Source organism: Trachinotus anak, unplaced genomic scaffold (genome assembly GCF_046630095.1).
Source record: "Trachinotus anak isolate AG129_WGS33_773 ecotype Australia unplaced genomic scaffold, CSIRO_AGI_Tana_v1 ptg000018l, whole genome shotgun sequence".
In the NCBI taxonomy this organism is placed as follows: domain Eukaryota; kingdom Metazoa; phylum Chordata; class Actinopteri; order Carangiformes; family Carangidae; genus Trachinotus; species Trachinotus anak.
The window spans coordinates 2,338,745-2,355,884 of record NW_027273869.1 but is presented as its reverse complement, the minus strand read 5'-3'; the positions used below and the strand labels follow the sequence as shown (position 1 = coordinate 2,355,884).

The 17,140-nt window shown below is 41.0% G+C and overlaps 1 protein-coding gene across 3 annotated transcripts in view; it reads right to left on the bottom strand.

Annotated features, from left to right (window-relative positions):
- Nucleotides 1-12,256: 12,256 nt before the first annotated feature.
- Nucleotides 12,257-17,140, bottom strand: part of lmo3 (LIM domain only 3) — a 50,307-nt gene continuing 45,423 nt past the window's right edge. For all 3 annotated transcript variants that reach the window (XM_071502379.1, XM_071502378.1, XM_071502377.1), the window contains exon 4: nucleotides 12,257-14,362. In XM_071502379.1, the coding sequence (XP_071358480.1) occupies nucleotides 14,257-14,362 (106 nt within the window). In that variant the 3' untranslated portion in view covers nucleotides 12,257-14,256. The remainder of the gene's footprint in view (nucleotides 14,363-17,140) is intronic.

Here is a 17,140-nt window from a genome sequence, read left to right as displayed (position 1 = left end):
GCTATATTCCATATAAAGTGTTAATTGGAAAACCTATCTCCCCAGGTGCAAGATGACAACTCACCAAACCCCTCTGATATGGACAGAGAAATCCATGACGATGTACTATCTATAACTAACCTGAGAAAGTTTCACCGACAGGTTTCTGCCAGCGTTCCAGACCTTGGAAAAGAGACTATATACCTCTTTGAGAATCATCAGGGGATATCAGAGGATGGCAACATACAAAGGAAACATGACTTTTATGATCAGCTAAGTTGACAGTTGCGACTCCAGGAAACATCAAGTGAAAATCTTGGATCACCTCCAAGTAAGACTGTTGCAACAAGATTTGGATGTAGCAAGACTTCACTTATGGGCTATAAACTTGGGTGTGATGTTTTAAGGGCAGAATAACCCCTTTCACCCCAAGAGGGTTCTTGGTATCTACCCATAACCCTATGACCAAGGGTGTTCTTTGGTATTATTCCATTATTCCAAACTTTTAGATAATTCTGAACCAAGGGGCTCAAGTACAAAATAAAGCATTGTTCTTGAAACCTCACTGCAGGACTTTGTTCCCTGCACAAGTACAGTACTTAAATACACTTATGCAGTTCCTTGTGCTTCTACTCCTTCTACATTTGAGAGAAAAATATTGTACATTTCACTTCACATTTATCAGACTACACATCTGGGTGAAGGCGTCAATGGAAATACCACAAGGCTGCTTGTATTTTCCACTACATGTCTCTGATATCAAGTTTGAAGTTTGTTGAGAATTGAAAAAATGTTATGGAAGTTAAAGAAAGACCATCTTCTGTTTTAGTAAAAGACGTTTCACAAATCAATTACACTTCAAACCTCTGACACGTTATTAGGACAACACTGTACTGCTGGAAGTAGTACTGTATATTGCTATGGAGATAAAAAGGCATGTATCAAAGGACGATGGAGTGGTTGGTCAACAAGATAATGACCCAAAACATTAGTGAAGGAAAGTGGCACAGTCTGCAGACGTAAACCCCATGGAGCTGGTCTCAGACGAACTGGACAGAAGGTGAAAGTGAAGCAACCTACAAATGCAACACCTGAATGAACCTCTGCAGCAGTGATGGGATGAATTTTCCACGCAATAGCCGTTTCCTGATATGAACTCCGGTTGCCCTTTCACACATGTGGCACACAACAGGAGCTTGTCCTTGTCACACGCATTCTCATATGTCTGGTCAAGGAGAGGGGTGGGTCCTGGGTAGAGAAATGTCATCATCATGCCCACTCTGTGACTTCTTCTGGACAATAACCTGCTCTATTCACACATGGGCTGTTACACAGGCTTTATACTAGGGAGCTGGCAGGATAAAGTCCAATTAATGTCCAGTCTGACTGACTTGGATAATTCAGGATTGCAGTGCATGTATAAAAGCACTGAACGTTTCATTTCCATTGTAGAAAGAATGTCATGAGTGTGTTGCTAAATGAGTCAAAAAATTTGATTCAATGTAGGATTTAAGATCCCATGAACCCTTTTAAAAGAAAACTGAAACTGTTCTAAACCTTTTGACCAGTAGTGCATTGTATCTTGCACATATACCTTTTGATTTCCATCGCGTGTAACTTGAAAGTTAGTGTGTGTAGTGTGTATGTAGAAGGCCTATTGCTTTCTGTATTTTCTAAAACTGCACCTCCGTTTATCGCTGATACACACATTTCTCCTCAGATCCCCCATCTGCCCTGTTTGATTACACTCATCCTCTAGAGAGAGGGGAGGAGAGAGAGAGAGAGAGAGAGAGAGAGAGAGAGAGAGAGAGAGAGAGGGCGCAGTGCCTTTGAGTCTCCTCCGCCATTTCACACAACAAAATAAGACGTTTCATCACACAATGCTTCTCCACCAAATGAGCTGGGTGAAAATTGCCTTTTGAATAATCCGCTTCTTGATTTTTTTTTTTTTTTCCTTTTTTCCTCCTGAAAGGTTTTCTGAAGGTTATTGTTGAGAATAATGCAGCTCCTGCCCCCCTGCAGATGACAATCATCTTTCCAATTTGTTTGAGATTAGGTCATATGGAAACAGCACATCGTAAACACACAGTGTCTGCATGGCAGTGATGGAGAATGGAGAGGGTGGCACTGTTTCCCCCTGTTCTCGGTGCATCCAGCTTTGATTGCCATGACACTGGCAGTGTGAGAAACCAGGGCAACAAACAAACAAAAACCCACAGATCTCGGTTACTAACTGGGAGAAGGAGAGAAGGCGAACCCCCCACCCTCCTCCCGAAGCAGCATGACCAGATTGGATGTTTGTTTGTTCAGATATGATTTATGTTGAATCAAAAGAAGCAGCTGAAGCCGTAGTGTGTTTACTGATCCAGCCACAAATCAAACGAGTTCTCAGTGTTTGAGATACGACAGTATTGACATCAGCAGTGCCTGAAAAGAACATTAATATTTCTCTTAGCACTACTAGAGACTGACTTTTATCTCTAGGACACTTAAAATAGCATAGCAGTGAATGGCTTCTGTTGGTCAGCTGTGGTTTGTTTGTGTGTGTGTGTGTGGAAGGTGAATTGCAGTAATTTTCCTTGCATGGTTGAAATGGTAGACTGAGGCCTAAAAGGGCATCTGCTAGAGGTTAACCTGCTACATCAAAAGAGAGATTTCTGAAGACCCGGGAAGCTGAATGCCTGCAGAACCCTGAGTGCTAATGGCAGGCAGATTCCTCAGTGGTGATAACTCGCCTAATGCACTCTCTGAATAGAAGATCAGTTGACTGGGTCAGATTAGTACTTGAACACGTGTTTGAGATGCAGCTACACAATCAATGGGGTACTAATTGTTTGTCTCCGAGACATCGACATCTTTTGCTATCTAGAATGCCAATAATCAGCTGGCTTGCTTTTTGTGAAGAGACAGCATGATAGCGTAAAGAGAGTTACACCAAATAACACATTTAGTCCACTGCAAAGCCAGTGTAGAATATATTTAAACATTTGCAAGTTTCTGATGCGTGGCAGGCTATTTGAAGAGAATTAAAATTCTATGGCTCTTCTGGCAACCCTGGAAGGTCATGCTCATTGTTCATTACAGCCTACTAAACATACGTGTTTGACAGCGTGAACAACATACTGACTTTTCTAATCTTAGAGCTCAGTCATGCCATCATTCGCCTCCTGCTTTTGCAGAGTTCAACTCTGGTGAACTCTGAGACGTAAATTTGCATCATTGTGCAATTGCAGTGCGTGAAGTGGAGAAAGATATCATATTAGCTGTATTCTACCATGCAATTTTATATAACCTTGCCCTGACACAGATGGTTGTACAAATATGTTAACTATCTGTCCAGTTAGCAACCAAGAGTAGCTTGGAAACCAGACCAATATTTGATATTTGTTGTGTGCAAGGTCAAACTGTTGGCAAGAAGGAATCATCAACATCATTGAGGGTGTATCCTCTGTTGTATTGTAATTTATCCATGAAATCTTAAAATCTTATAATATATATCAAGCTGGTACTTATTTTTTCATCTTCTGGGGACAATTAATATCCTCAGATAAGGTCACATAAATACAGCCATTACTTTTGAAGATATCTAGTCATGGGACTCATCATGTGGTGATGGAACAAAGGTCAAGAGATCACCAGATTTAGTAGGACATATAATGTGGGGTCCACAAATATCCATATTGTATTCAGCATGGAATGTCTCTCTGCACCTCAGACGGGGATGTCAAAGCAGCTGTTTTGACAGTTGATGGGAAGCAGCGTTGACAGCCATGATGGAGTTGAAGCAGCAGCTGTATTCTGAATACCACAACTGTTATGCTTGAGTATTGCTTAGAAAATTAAAGAACATTATATGGAATTAGTTTACTGCTCCTTGTCCCTTTCTTCTCTTGTGACTGAGATTAAGGCCCAAAATGGCTTTGCCTGGCCCTGAACAGTGCCAAAATGGGTCTAGTTTTAATGCACTATGCAGATTTCTAGCAAAGACTGAACATCTACATAATTAGTGATGAGATAGCTCTTTAACAACAACTTCAGAGAGCCATAATGTTGGTACAATAATTATCCAACAATACTTTCATTTGATGTTTTTCTGTTCTTTTTATAGAGCAAAATTTATTTTGACTTGTGAATCAGTGATGGTGACCTGAGTGTTGTGCATTGTTACTGAGGGCTGACTAATCTTTCAGAGGGTTGTACTCAGTGGAGTAGTACACTCAAATCAGACCAAAAATACAAAAGTCCATTATCCCTGCAATAAAGAGTTAATGACCCAACAACGGGAATATATTTGCCAGGGCGCCCATCTCCTTGAAAGGGCCAAAGGATAAGGAGTCATTAAAGCAGTGTTATCTGGTCCAGATAGCATTGGCATGTCTGTGAAGATCATTATTTTTGCCCCTGGAGCCGTTTGGCATAGGAGAGCAGGGCTAACTGCACACCCAACGCTTACTCCAGGGTCAGCTGTGACACAGGAATGAAGACGCTAACGATACACAGCCTGGCAGTTAATGCTTTTTCTAAATGGTCTTAATGACTATGGACCCTAATGTGGGAGAGTTCGGGCTCTCTATTTTTCTTTGTGCTTTGTCAGTTCACTGTAGCTGCCAGGGACACAGCCAAGTTGTTTCTTTTTCATTTTCTTTACTTTTCGCAGGCTCTCTTCTGCTTTGATGTATTTTTCTTTTCTTCTGGAGGGAGGGGGGTACACATCTTACAGCCCCTTAAAGCTCATGGCCCCACTGAGCTGTGAGCGGTTTATATTGTAATAAAGACTCTTAAATAAAACACAGTTTTGCAGCGTTGTGCCTCCCAGTTCAGCCTTCTCTTTGGTAAAGCTGAGTGTTTATGTGAAGGGATAGCCCACATTTCAGACGGACGCAAGGGAGCAAGAAGGAGATGACTTTCACTGAGACACAAATAACTTGTAACTTGTAGAGAGGGGAAATGTTCAGTGTAGTTCACTGCATGTGGTAATGTTTAAGAAAAAACAGAAAGTGCATTTTTAGTTGGCTAAAGGGGTTAATTTACTATGGATATGCAGTTTTCTAGTTTCTAAAGGAAGCATTATCATTATTTCCTATGGGGCAATACCAGTGATGGAATATGATAAAGACTGAATACCATGGGTGACATGACAGCTCCCTAAAAGTTTGCACATTAATATATATATATTCATACATACATCTACGACTGACTCACGATTGGGGTGTATGGGCTTCAATATCACAGCCCCACCTGCCGATCACTACCGCACAGACTCTGGCTCCAAATGATGTTATCAATACAAGATGGCAGAACTGATATCCAGGTTAATTTGGCTTCAGTTTTGTATAGTGGAGACATGTCATCCATCTTTAAATGTAGTCACTGGACTACATCCAGAGTGTATACAGTAAATATCATCAAATATCAGACAGACTGAAAACAGACAAATTATTTGTATTTAGTTCTTATTTGCCATTGTTCTTTAAATAAATGTTCAGTAGTTTTACTGTTGAATTGTTAAGAAGCTTTGATTGGAAAATTTATTTTTTGTTTTTTTGTTTTTTTGTTGGGGGTTAGGGGGACCCGGGAAAACTTGCCTAGGGCACCATATGTGCCCAGTCTGACCATAGAGAGGGATTCCTCCTCTGTTGCTCTTCCTAAGGTTTCTACAATACAACACAATACAAACAGCTTCAATTATCCCACCAGGGGCAATTTGTTTGCAGCAGCTTTTTGTCGACAAAACACAGTAAGATACAAACAAATGATACAAGGGAGCTAAACATAGAATGGAATCTATAAATAATACTGATAAATACATTCTCCCATTTTGTTATGGTTAGGGTTAGAGTTTTTCCACATTTGATTTGATGATCTCAGGATCGAGGATTATGTTGCTGTGATATAAGGATATATAAATAAAACTGATTTGACTTTGACTTTGTTAAGCTGTGTTGTTGTTTTTATTCTGTATGTCAACTGTACTAATGTGCAACAGTCAAACTCTTTGTATTTGTTCACATGTTTGGCCAATAAAGCTTATTGTGATGGAACAGAAAGTTGTAGGCATGACAGTGAATATACTTCAAATATGGATGTTGCTGCAAAATAAAAGCTGCAAATTTGAATACGTGACAACTTCATGCACACCTTAAACCTGGCAGCACACAAGATCTTTACAATCACCATGCACCAAAGTTTCAAGCTGAGTACTCAGGACTCGTATCACCAATCATTTCAGTATCCTACCAAATGTGAGATATGGTCACAGTCTCCCCGTCTGTTCCTGAGTTACAGCATTTAATAATCACCAGAAAAGTTTTTTTACAGAACATTATGAAGATGAGCACTATGAAACTTTGACCTTTTGGATAATTTTATCATAATTGGCATATGAATTAATTCTTGAGTTATGGCCAAAAACATGTCTTGTGAGGTCACAGTGACCTTGACCTTTCACCTCTGACTACGAAATTGTAATCAGCTCATCCTTGAATCTTTGTGCCTGATATAACAAAATTCCCTCTATGTTGTGCAGTCAAATGAATGTGAGGTCACTTTGACCTTGAACTTTGATCTTTGCAAACCAAAATTTAATGAGTTCATCCTTGAGTCCAGATGAACATTTGTGCCAACTTTTGAAGGGATTCCCTTGAAGAGTTCCCAAGAAGAAATTCCTTCAAGGCGTTACTGAGATATTACGTATGACTGGTACGTACAGACATACAGACGTATGGATGGACAACCCAACATCATAATGCCCCTGGCCGTGGTTGTCACTGGCATGGAGGCATAAAAATCTTTGCATTGTTGCCTTAAGATAGCTCCATGATGAGTGTGAAGCCCATAGAAATCCATAGAAGTGGTTTTAGATACATATGGTGGACTGGTGTGTCCCATATTCCTCCAGATGATCCAATATGACCATGCCCAGGTTTGAGGCATGAAGTTTCCTAAGCTCATCCTTTCCTACAATAGGAGGTTGAAAGCAGAGAGCATGCCATGCACTTAACCAATGAAACCCCAGGAACAACTGAATGCAGCAATATAAAATAAATCCTCAAAAATAGTGGCAATAAAGAGCAAACTTTGTGATTGAAGCTGCTGAAATGTTCTGTTGAAAGTGAGCTCTGCATGCAGGTTCCTGGAGAACAAATGCAGCAGCAGCTAGAGAAAAGAGGACTGCCTTCAGCAGAAGTTTCAGGAAACAGTGGTGAAAAACTACAGCTGTCAGTACTGACAGGTCCTTACTAACATGGGAAAATAGTGTCCGGCAGAGTAGAAAGACTGTCAGAATCTCTGGTCACCATAGAAACCATATTAGGCTAGGCAGTGTGGTACCTATGAAAAGTATGAGTGAAGACTTGCATTGAGGAAACCTACTAGATTTTAAACCAGCTATGTGCAATCTGGGAAATAGTGTCCCAGCAAAGGTGAGGAACAGGTTGAGGACATTGACAGGTCAGTCAGGTACAGCAAAGGGTGATATGAAGCCGAATTACCTGCACCATTAAGATACCCTAGAACTCCCAGACAACCTGAGAATAGACAAGAAAAAGATTGTAAGGGCTGAAGGAAAGCTAAAAACTGACATGACTGTTCATGAGATACAATGGTGTGATAGATCTTCATCAAGAAATATGTGTTGAGATTCAAGAAACACACACTAGAAACTGAGAGCAGTAATGTCAAATACTACATACTTCACCATGCTGTAATCAGAGAAGACAAATCGACAAACACGTTGAGTTTTCCCTGGTTCCTCTCATATGGATGGCTGTCCAAATCTTAACAACTGTCGCTACTCCAGAACAAATCTAAACCCAGACCTCTGCACCATCTTATTGAGATTAAGGCTGCACTCAGTTGCACTCATGACTGACATTAATCATGAAGGCTTTCCTACAGATCTACACCCAAAGGATGTACACTGAGAATGACTTGTGTGGTGTTTGGAGTGTCATCAAACTTTTTCTTGCTTGATGTTATAGTCCTGTAACACTTGGAAGAATACTGGAGAAGTCATCCCCAGGCCATTAACATTCTGAAAGACTCTCTGTGTGTTTGAAATGAAAAAGATGCATATGCACTGACCACAAGTGCAAAGGAGATCTTGTCCACTGCTGAGTTGAGCCTCTGTACCTGGACCACAAATTAATTTGAAGTGAAGTGGCTGCAAGAGGATTTCGACTTCACTCTGGAACCTGAAACACTGACAATTTTGTCCTCAACCTCAAATATCAAATGAACTTTTTCAAAGAAAAACAGAACACAAAGAGGAGCGTCCTGTGGTCATCAGCTAAAATATTTGACCCCATGGAATCACTGATGCCATTTCCAATTCTCCCAATTAACTCCCTCAAGAAGACATTAATGGTGTACAGAACAGCTTTGGCTGAATCAGATAGTCATCCCCAGATAGCATGGAACTGACTGCCAAATGGACAAGGCCAAGTTCCTCATGTGTTCAGTAACGCAAGTGAGAATGCCTATAGTGTAGCAGCATATCTTGAAGGAAACACAGCTGAAGGAAAAACTGTGACCATACTAGTCACGTCTAAGGGAAGAGTAGCACCCATTAAGAAACTCACCCCACCATATCTTGAGTTAATTGGGGCTGAGTTGCAGCTAGAATGGGAAACAAACTGTTCAAGGCAATGGACATGTAATTGAACTAAACCTGCATGTCTGATTCCATGGTAGTCATCTGCTGGATTTGCAGGCTCAGCATAATGATGGAAACTAGAGTGAAAGAAATAAAATCACTGCACCAGAAACCTGGTCAGATTGTAGTGGAAGGCTTTACCCAGCTGATCTCATCACAAGAGGTCAGACAGCCTCAAAACTGAAAGAAAAGGAGCTGTGGTGTTCAAGGCCCCCATTTTGGAGTTCAACAGTGCAGCCAGAGCCATCTGATGAAGAGCTTTGTGAAGAGGAGATAAAGGCTGAGCTTGGGTCAAGCAATGTAGCAGTTCAGCAGAGGAACAGCTTGCCTCTCATCACCAGATCTTTTACTCAAGCTGGAAAATTACAGTAAACTGAAAACTATATTCAGAGTCAGAGCCTGGATCAAACAGTATATCAACAACTCTTGTTTAAAGGAAGAAGAAAGGAGACTAGGAGAGCTGACAGCCAAGGAACTGTCAGAAGCTAAAAGACAGTGGATTTTGTAAACACAAAATCCAGGTTTCCAAAGAAGAATCTGTGCAATGAAAGGTGTACAAAACATTCACAAAGACAGAGACCAGAAACCATTTCTTGATTAAAAATGATGTTTATTCTGTGTTCAGCTTCAGTGTGAAGCATCCATGGATCCTGCCTTCCAATCACAGTATCCAAAATACTGACCAAACACAGTCATAACCAGGTGATGCGTTTAGGTATGAGAGACACTCATAGTTCAACCCTTAGTGCGACTAGTAGACAAGTATTCAATCCTTTGAGTCTGACAAAAGGACACAACACCACAGCCAAGATTCTGGATTACAGAAACACCTCCTTTTGAAATTATTGGATTGGACTTTGCAGGTTCACTTTATGTAAAGACCAAGAGCACAGAGTACATAGCACTGTTCACCTGTGCTGTGATCCAGTGCACCTGGAATAGGTGTCAGACCTGTCAACAACAAAAAATTCCTCCTAGCATTCAAGAGACTCTAGACAAGACCTCATTGTCTGTTCAGACAATACACAAGTCCTCAAACGAGTTGATCAAGACCTCACTATCGTCAAAGGTTTTTCTCAAAGAGGCGTCGGATGTTGCTAAATGAAAAGCTGTGTGAGGAGGATTTTGGGAGAGACTGATCCAATCAGTGGAGAAAAGCGATGAGAAAATCATCTCTGAGTTTTGAGGAGCTATCATATCGGTGGAGGCAGAGGTAACAATCAATTCAAGATCACTCACCTTTGTCTATAATGAGCAGGAGGAACCTCTGTCTCAGACACCAGCTTAATTTCTGATTGGCAACTTTCCTCTTTGCTACCTAAACCTTTTCATGCTGCCATTCAAGCCTCAAACTCCAGCAAAGGTATCGCCAGTGCCTTCTCAACGACTTCTGGAATCAATGGAAAGGGAGTATTTACTGGATCTGCCTATACCAGAGAGACCCCATGTTCTACCTCCCTAAAAGAGGGAGATCTAGTACTCATTAGAGACAAGATGCTTGTCAGATTTGGAAAACTGGGATGATGAAGAAACTGTTCTCTCAAAGGGATGGACTTGAGATGCTGTGTCTGGACAAAATCAAGGGCAGTTCAACTCCTTTCAAATCCTTTACAAACTTAATTGCTATCTATTGCCAACTATCTTTGTGGGGGATGGGGGTGGGGGGTTGAACTTTTAGGTCATTGATACAGTAATTCATGCAATTAAAAAGGTTACATATCATCATATCATATCATTGTTTGTACTGGAAATTCCAGAATTAGGTACAATTACTAATAGAGGTCACAAGATGGCAGTAATGCCCAAGTGCGTTATTAACGTAACGCAGAGGTGTTGCCAAATCTAGGATGTAACCAGCATGGGAAGACTTTAGCAGGAGAGGTGTAAAAAAAATGTTGATGTAATAATGCACAGTTGCTTAGTAAAAGAGTTGAATACCCATAACAACTGAAGGTGATTTATTGAATAAAGGCAACTGTGTCTGTTACTTAATTTCAGGTCAAGTCAGTAGTATTGTTCTTGTATCAAGCAATGTGATCTGTATCCAGAGTAACCTGGACACTGTTTCCAGAAAAAAAAGATGTTGCTGTGAATACTTTAAATTGATTTTTTTCAATACTTTGGACAACATTTTTTTCAATTCCATTGTATTGTTGTGGAAGCAGCGGTTCAGAGGTGAATGTCTAAAAACCTGGTTAAATAAAACCAACTGATTTGGGTGACCTTAACATTTCAGGGTAGGCAGAAGAAAATGTTATTTTTTAGGAAAATACGCAGCACATAATTTTAATTTTTATCACATATTGGTGACTGGCAGCCTTATTCTCAAACTGTTAACATTGCCTTCCATAAACCAGTCTTGCTGCCATGCACCAGTCATGAAAACATAGTTTCTCCCATAATATTCATTACACCATCAGTCATATATTGGTAAATGCTTGTAGTATTCTCCACTAAACTTCTCCTAGGCCAACAAAAGACACATTTGCTCAAAGTTCATAGAACCACCACCTTCATTTAGCGGCATATGTCATAATGGTGCAGATGGCCATCACGTTGTGTTGCATCATCTCTGCCCATAGACAATGTGGCAGTAATGATGTCACATGAACAGCAGCAGGTCTCAGGGGTTAACATCTGAGTTAGGGGTTGCTCAGCTATAACAGCACATGACACATGTCTGCCGTTAGTGGGAATTCGTCATATGGTTGCCACACTTTCTTTTAATTTGACTAGGCTGTAATCTCCATCTACTCTGAGTGTTTTCATCTACTAAAGACTTTCAACAGCTTGAGCCTAATCAAAGAGTTTCTCTCTCTTCTTTGTGTCTGTGGATAAGGAAATTCAATTAGCTTAATTGGCCTGGATATTATGCTCTGTAATGTGGTGTCGACAAACTTCACAGGGCACTTTAGAAGCACCTCACTAATGAGAGCAATAACTTTAATCCAAATGTTTTACCTCGACATTCCAGATGATTCTAAATTGAAATCCAGGTAATTAGTTGAAATAACCCACGAGGAGATAGATGGCACCCCTTCTTGAAGTCGGCTAATGGCAAAGTATAAATGAAGTGTTGGGTTTTTTTTCCCTTGTTCCATGTGTGACACATGACAGAACCAAAATAGAAAATCCACTTTTTACTCTGACAAGATGAAAGCCTATTGTGTTTTTAGAGCTGAACAAAAGATGGATTTGAAAAATGCGTGAAGATCTCATTTGAATGGGGAATTTCAACCCTGAAACCAAGGCTCCTTACTCTGATGTTTTGTGAGCTCCCTTTCATTTTAACAAAACCAAAAAGGGCATTTTACAAGCAGCAGAAACAATAAACCGAGGAAATGATTGCACTTTGGATCAATCATATATCATAGGCTGCAACATGCTTTGCTGGTTAGGGTAATGAACGGGGAACAGACTATTTCTGGCGGCTGGTTCGCACACAATGCTGTGTTCTTGAGCTCGATGCTTAACCTCAGTTGCTTCAGTAAACATAGAGGCTTATAAATGGATATATGAAATATGAAAGTGCAAACTTTCTTCAGATGTAAATCTCTGCGTAAATCTCAACTATTGAAAACACAGTCAAACATAATGAGGGAAAAAAGACACCACACTCACTGGTAACACAATAAAACTGTATTACATTTGTGCTTAAAATTATTACAATTACAGTATTTACAAGCGTTGTCCTAAAAATAAACATCTCATGCTGGATGACACATAAAAAGAAATCATTGTACAATAGCAAGCAAAAATGAATATTTCTTTTATGTACACCCTTAATTTACAAATTAGAGAAGGATCTTTTCTTTTCCAGCTAAGAAATGGTGCTGAGCGCTCTTGCACACGCTCAGATTCTGATAATTTAATACAGAAATATCAATGGTTTCTTTGTGTGAAAAGGATGTAACTGCTCTGCAGCAGCAGGGCATCAGCGTGGCCAAGACGTGTCTTATTGTGAGTCACCTGCTGGAGAGTGCAGTTAACTGAACCCAAAGCTGTGTTGAAAATGACAGAGCCATCATAATCCAGTGATTGAGAAAATCATCGGTTTGATTCAAGTACCAGCATGTCAAACAATGCCAAATTTTGGACAACTGGTGATACACTGAATGCTTATCAAATAAATAGTGTACAAAAAGTAACCAACCCCCCACCATCCCAGACCGATCCCTAGACCCCTACAATCGCTACAACAACCTGTCTCCATGAGAATCTCCCCGTATTTCAGTTTGACCAGTGTGAAAGCAGGTTTTAATAAATAGAAAGACTGTTTCCAGCAAAAAAATACACAGCCTTCCTTCACAAGAATAGTTAGTTCTGGAGTCATAGTCCAAACCCAGGTTTCCCAAATACTGCTGAAAGAAGCTCTGACGGAATGCATTTCAGGAATGGAACTGACTCTTGTCACCCCATTGAAGAAGTCTCACACAGCCTGGTGTTTGTCCATGGGCATGAAGTCTGGTCCATAACATTTAAAGCTGCTTTAATTGATTTTTTTTGACCACTTGGGGGCTGCAGAACAAGCTGAAAACATAACATCTGACATACTGTACAATCAACAAATTGGCAAACAGTTTCCTATTTACACATTCAAAACAGCCAGTCATACTTTGACTTGACGAACTCTGGAATGATGCAACCATAAAAACAAACCTTTGTGACAATGGTTCAATGGTGTTTGAGTGACGTAATGATCTCAAATATGTTTATGTAATGAGAGATTTCATACATCCATAGAAAAGCCACTGATTATGTCACATTGGGTCTGATTGTTTGCCCGTTGGCCAATGCAGCTTTGTGACTCTGTATCATGTCGATACCCTTGTGATCAGCTTTGGAATCCTAAGGTTCTGAAAGGGACTATATGGACCAGACCAAGCCTTGTGAGACTGCAGATGAGTCCTCATCCTGAAGAGGGATCTACATGCTCACAGACACAGACACAGACACAGACACACACACACACACACACACACACACACACACACACAAACACACACTCAACAAATCAGTCATCCAAAGGCGTTATTTTTGCCGCTCTTCAGTTTACATTCACTGTGTTTTTAATCTGATATCATACAGTAAAAAGGTCTTCATCGCAAAATTACATTGATTGACAATACCTCAGTGTATTTTAGATTCAAGTAGAAGTTGTTGGACTGTGCCGTCAGGTGGGACGCTGTCTGTCCTTGTCAGATAAAATGAGACAAGTCTGGTTTTGGCCTTTTTTTTTTTTTTTTTTTTTGTTTTCTTCCAACAACTAGGAACACCTGTTAGAAATTGCTCTGAGGCCAGCGTTTATTGGCCTGAAGGAAAGAGGCAGCATCCGTCAGTCACAAACAAATAAAGAAATGGACAAACTTTTTTTTTTCATAGTTGTAGTCTTTTGTATGCTTCTGGGGCCTTTCCCTGCCACGCTGGCATCTCTATGGCTATTTTGTACAGCAGAAGGTGTCCCCTCCCAGGGAGGCTTGCTTAGTTATGTACATGTGGGGGACAGGAGATGGACAGGAGGCAATAGTGCTTTTTGTTGTGTGATTGCAAGCTCTCCTTCAGTATCTCTCTTTCTCCCACTCCTCCTCTTCCTCCTCCTCTTCCTCTGTGTTGGTTTACGAGGGTCAGCGGACCTGGGGAGCGTAGCCCTCCTTCATCAGCCCCTCCTCGTAGTCTGTCTGGCACAGGATCATGTTGTTCTTCAGGAAAAACTTGTCTCCCACACAAAACCTGCACCACACAAAGAGACAGAAGAGAGGGGGGGGGGGTTTACATAAGCATCAAAGCCAGAATCTCATCATTAGTACTGAGCTGTAGGCTAGCGGGCCCAGCTGGCTGCAGCAGTAGCTTTCTGACTATGGTGCAAAATCTCTACCATTGCTAGCGTAACCCCCCCTTCAGCTGCATCGTGCAGACAAGGAGTTCTCCTCTAGGAAACAGTCAACTCAATTACAAGGGGCGAGATGCAGGGCTTGGGGGGTGGTTGTTAGTTTGAGTGGAGAGGGGGGGGACTCTGGTGTATACGAATGGAATTATCTCTGTTTCAGGCCAGGGTTCCTTTCCACCTGCAGCTACTACAGAAACCCCCACCGACCACGGCAATCCTGTCCTGCTCCAGCCAGGGGGCCCCACAGTTACGCTTGACCTTTTAGCACAGCACCAAGTGGAGATTATGTTGAACATGTAAGAGTGGTAACTCTCGCTGTATTGTCCTGAGGGCTGCTTATCTCCCTCAATGTGCAGGTTGGACAAGGTCGGAAAAGCAGCAGTGCCAGTGTTTACTGGGGGGAGGTGGAGCTGGGGTGGGGGAACGGGGACAATGAGTCTCGCCTCCGTTTGACTTCCCTGGATGTCAAGACTGCTGAGTTCAGTGCTGGGAGCTGCACACAATGGAGGCAGCTCTAGTACCTGACAAGCACGGGCTGTTTGTAGCATTTATTCAGGGCTGCAGGGCAGATCGAGAGCATGATTTGTTACATCCACCTGGGACCAATTAGCAGGATTCAAATGCACTGTAGGTATTGGCACAAATACTAAAAAGTGTGAGAATGGTGTGTTTCTTGAAATAAAGCCAAACGTTCTGAGGAAGAGATGACATTTATTTTGAAAGGAATACGATGTGCTCGTTCATAGCGCTTATGTATTTTTTTGAATCATAAATGGGTGGAATGGAAAGGATAAAATGAGGATAAAGTACATAAAGGTAGGTAATTCCCAGCTGATGTTAGGAATACCATCCTGCCAAGCTTCCCAGTGCTATAGGAAACCAATGCAGCGGCCCTGTTTGACTCATTTTTGGAAGGTCGGGATCGTCCCATTAGGAAGAACTTTTAAACCAACACCCACAAATACCTGGGCCAGTGTAAAGCCCAGCTAGTGTGTGTTTTTCTGAGGCTGAATTTTGAAGTGAATTATCTCAGTCATGGCTGACAAACAGAAACTGACAGCGTTTTTTTTTTTTTTTTTTTTTTTTGCTTACAGAAGTAAGAGAAAACAAGGGAAGTCAGATTCAAGCCTAAATCCTGTCATCTTAAAAACAAATGGTATCACAGTAGATTTTTTTTTAAAATGATATGTTTTCTGCAAAAACCTTTGTAAAAAAATTAGCCCAAGAAAAAATTTAATGAGTGGTCTTGAAAGTATTTTTCCTAATATCCTGAGATAACTGACTGGAGACTTGTGCTGTACATAGTTTATAACACAGGCGAATCACCTCATAATGAGCAGTCACTTTTATCAAAATACTGATGATATACAAGGTACACAAGGTTAGCTTAGCTTAGCTTTGCTGGACCTTGTTTTTTTTTTTTGCAGATAGAAAAATTTAGCGTGCAATGCATCATTTTTCTGGTTAAAGTTGTGATGCTCGCACACCTTCATTAGCAAACTAAACTTGCATCCATTCATTCATCTGAGCGGGTCTGACTCAGCGAGCTGAGGCTTTCGCTCTAACAAGAACGTCCTGTTTAAATGACACGTTCTCTCCCAGAATCTATCAGTGTCTGTCTTTACTGACACTGCCCACTCCCATTTCAGCTTTATCTCCCTTTATTTTATTTTTCTAAAACCTCCTCTCCACTAGTACCACTGCCTCTCTCCCTCTTTGTCACTCTCTTCCTCCTCCTCCTCCCTTCTCCTCACTTTCTTCTCACAGCTCCTCTCCCTGCCCTGCACTTATTTCACACAGCCAAATTGTTTCTGCTCGGTGAAATGTCAACAGCATATGTGACATATGTGCACCAATTATGATGAGGATATTACATTGGACCCATCACAGGCATGTCTAATAAAAGACCTTGTGATGCCCTAGTAGTATCCACTTTCTTAAAAACAATTGCAGGGTACATCTTCCATACAGCTGTCTATTAGAGTACGCTGATGTACTCATCTGCTGCTACTAGACTTTTAATAAAAATTTGAATATCAGCTAGTTTGTGTTGCTGACTGTTGATATAAAAAATAAGGATACAATGAAACTATATTAGATTCAGCAGCATTAGCCAATAAAATCTACAATGAAGCCTGATTCACACATTTTGCAGAGCCTCACATCCACTTTAAGCTTCAGTGCAGCTTTCAGCAGGGTTCCACTAAATGAATAGAAATGTTCAGATAAAAAGGTAAAGCACACCTTGTTGGTTTCTCAAAGGAGTTTTAAATCGAAAGCAACTGGACTTGGTTATTTGTCTAGGAAGACGTTTCACCTCTCATCCAAGAGGCTTCATCAGTTCCTTCTCGCACCTGACCAGGCTGGGACTGGTCCAACTATCTGGTGTGGAGACCCAGGTATTTAACCTCAGTGAGGGGCTTTCACAAGGCTGATGATGTCCCTTGGTTCCCTTTGTGCTCCATGTGCCAACGACAGTCGTTAGAGTGACTGTCTTGGTGGAGAGTTGGTTTCGACTTCGTTAGAGCCCTATTGTGTTATAACGACAGTCGTTGGAGTCACATGCCACTTGTGAACAGTTGTTTCTCTTAGAGGTTAAATTGTTGAATTTCCTGGGAAGG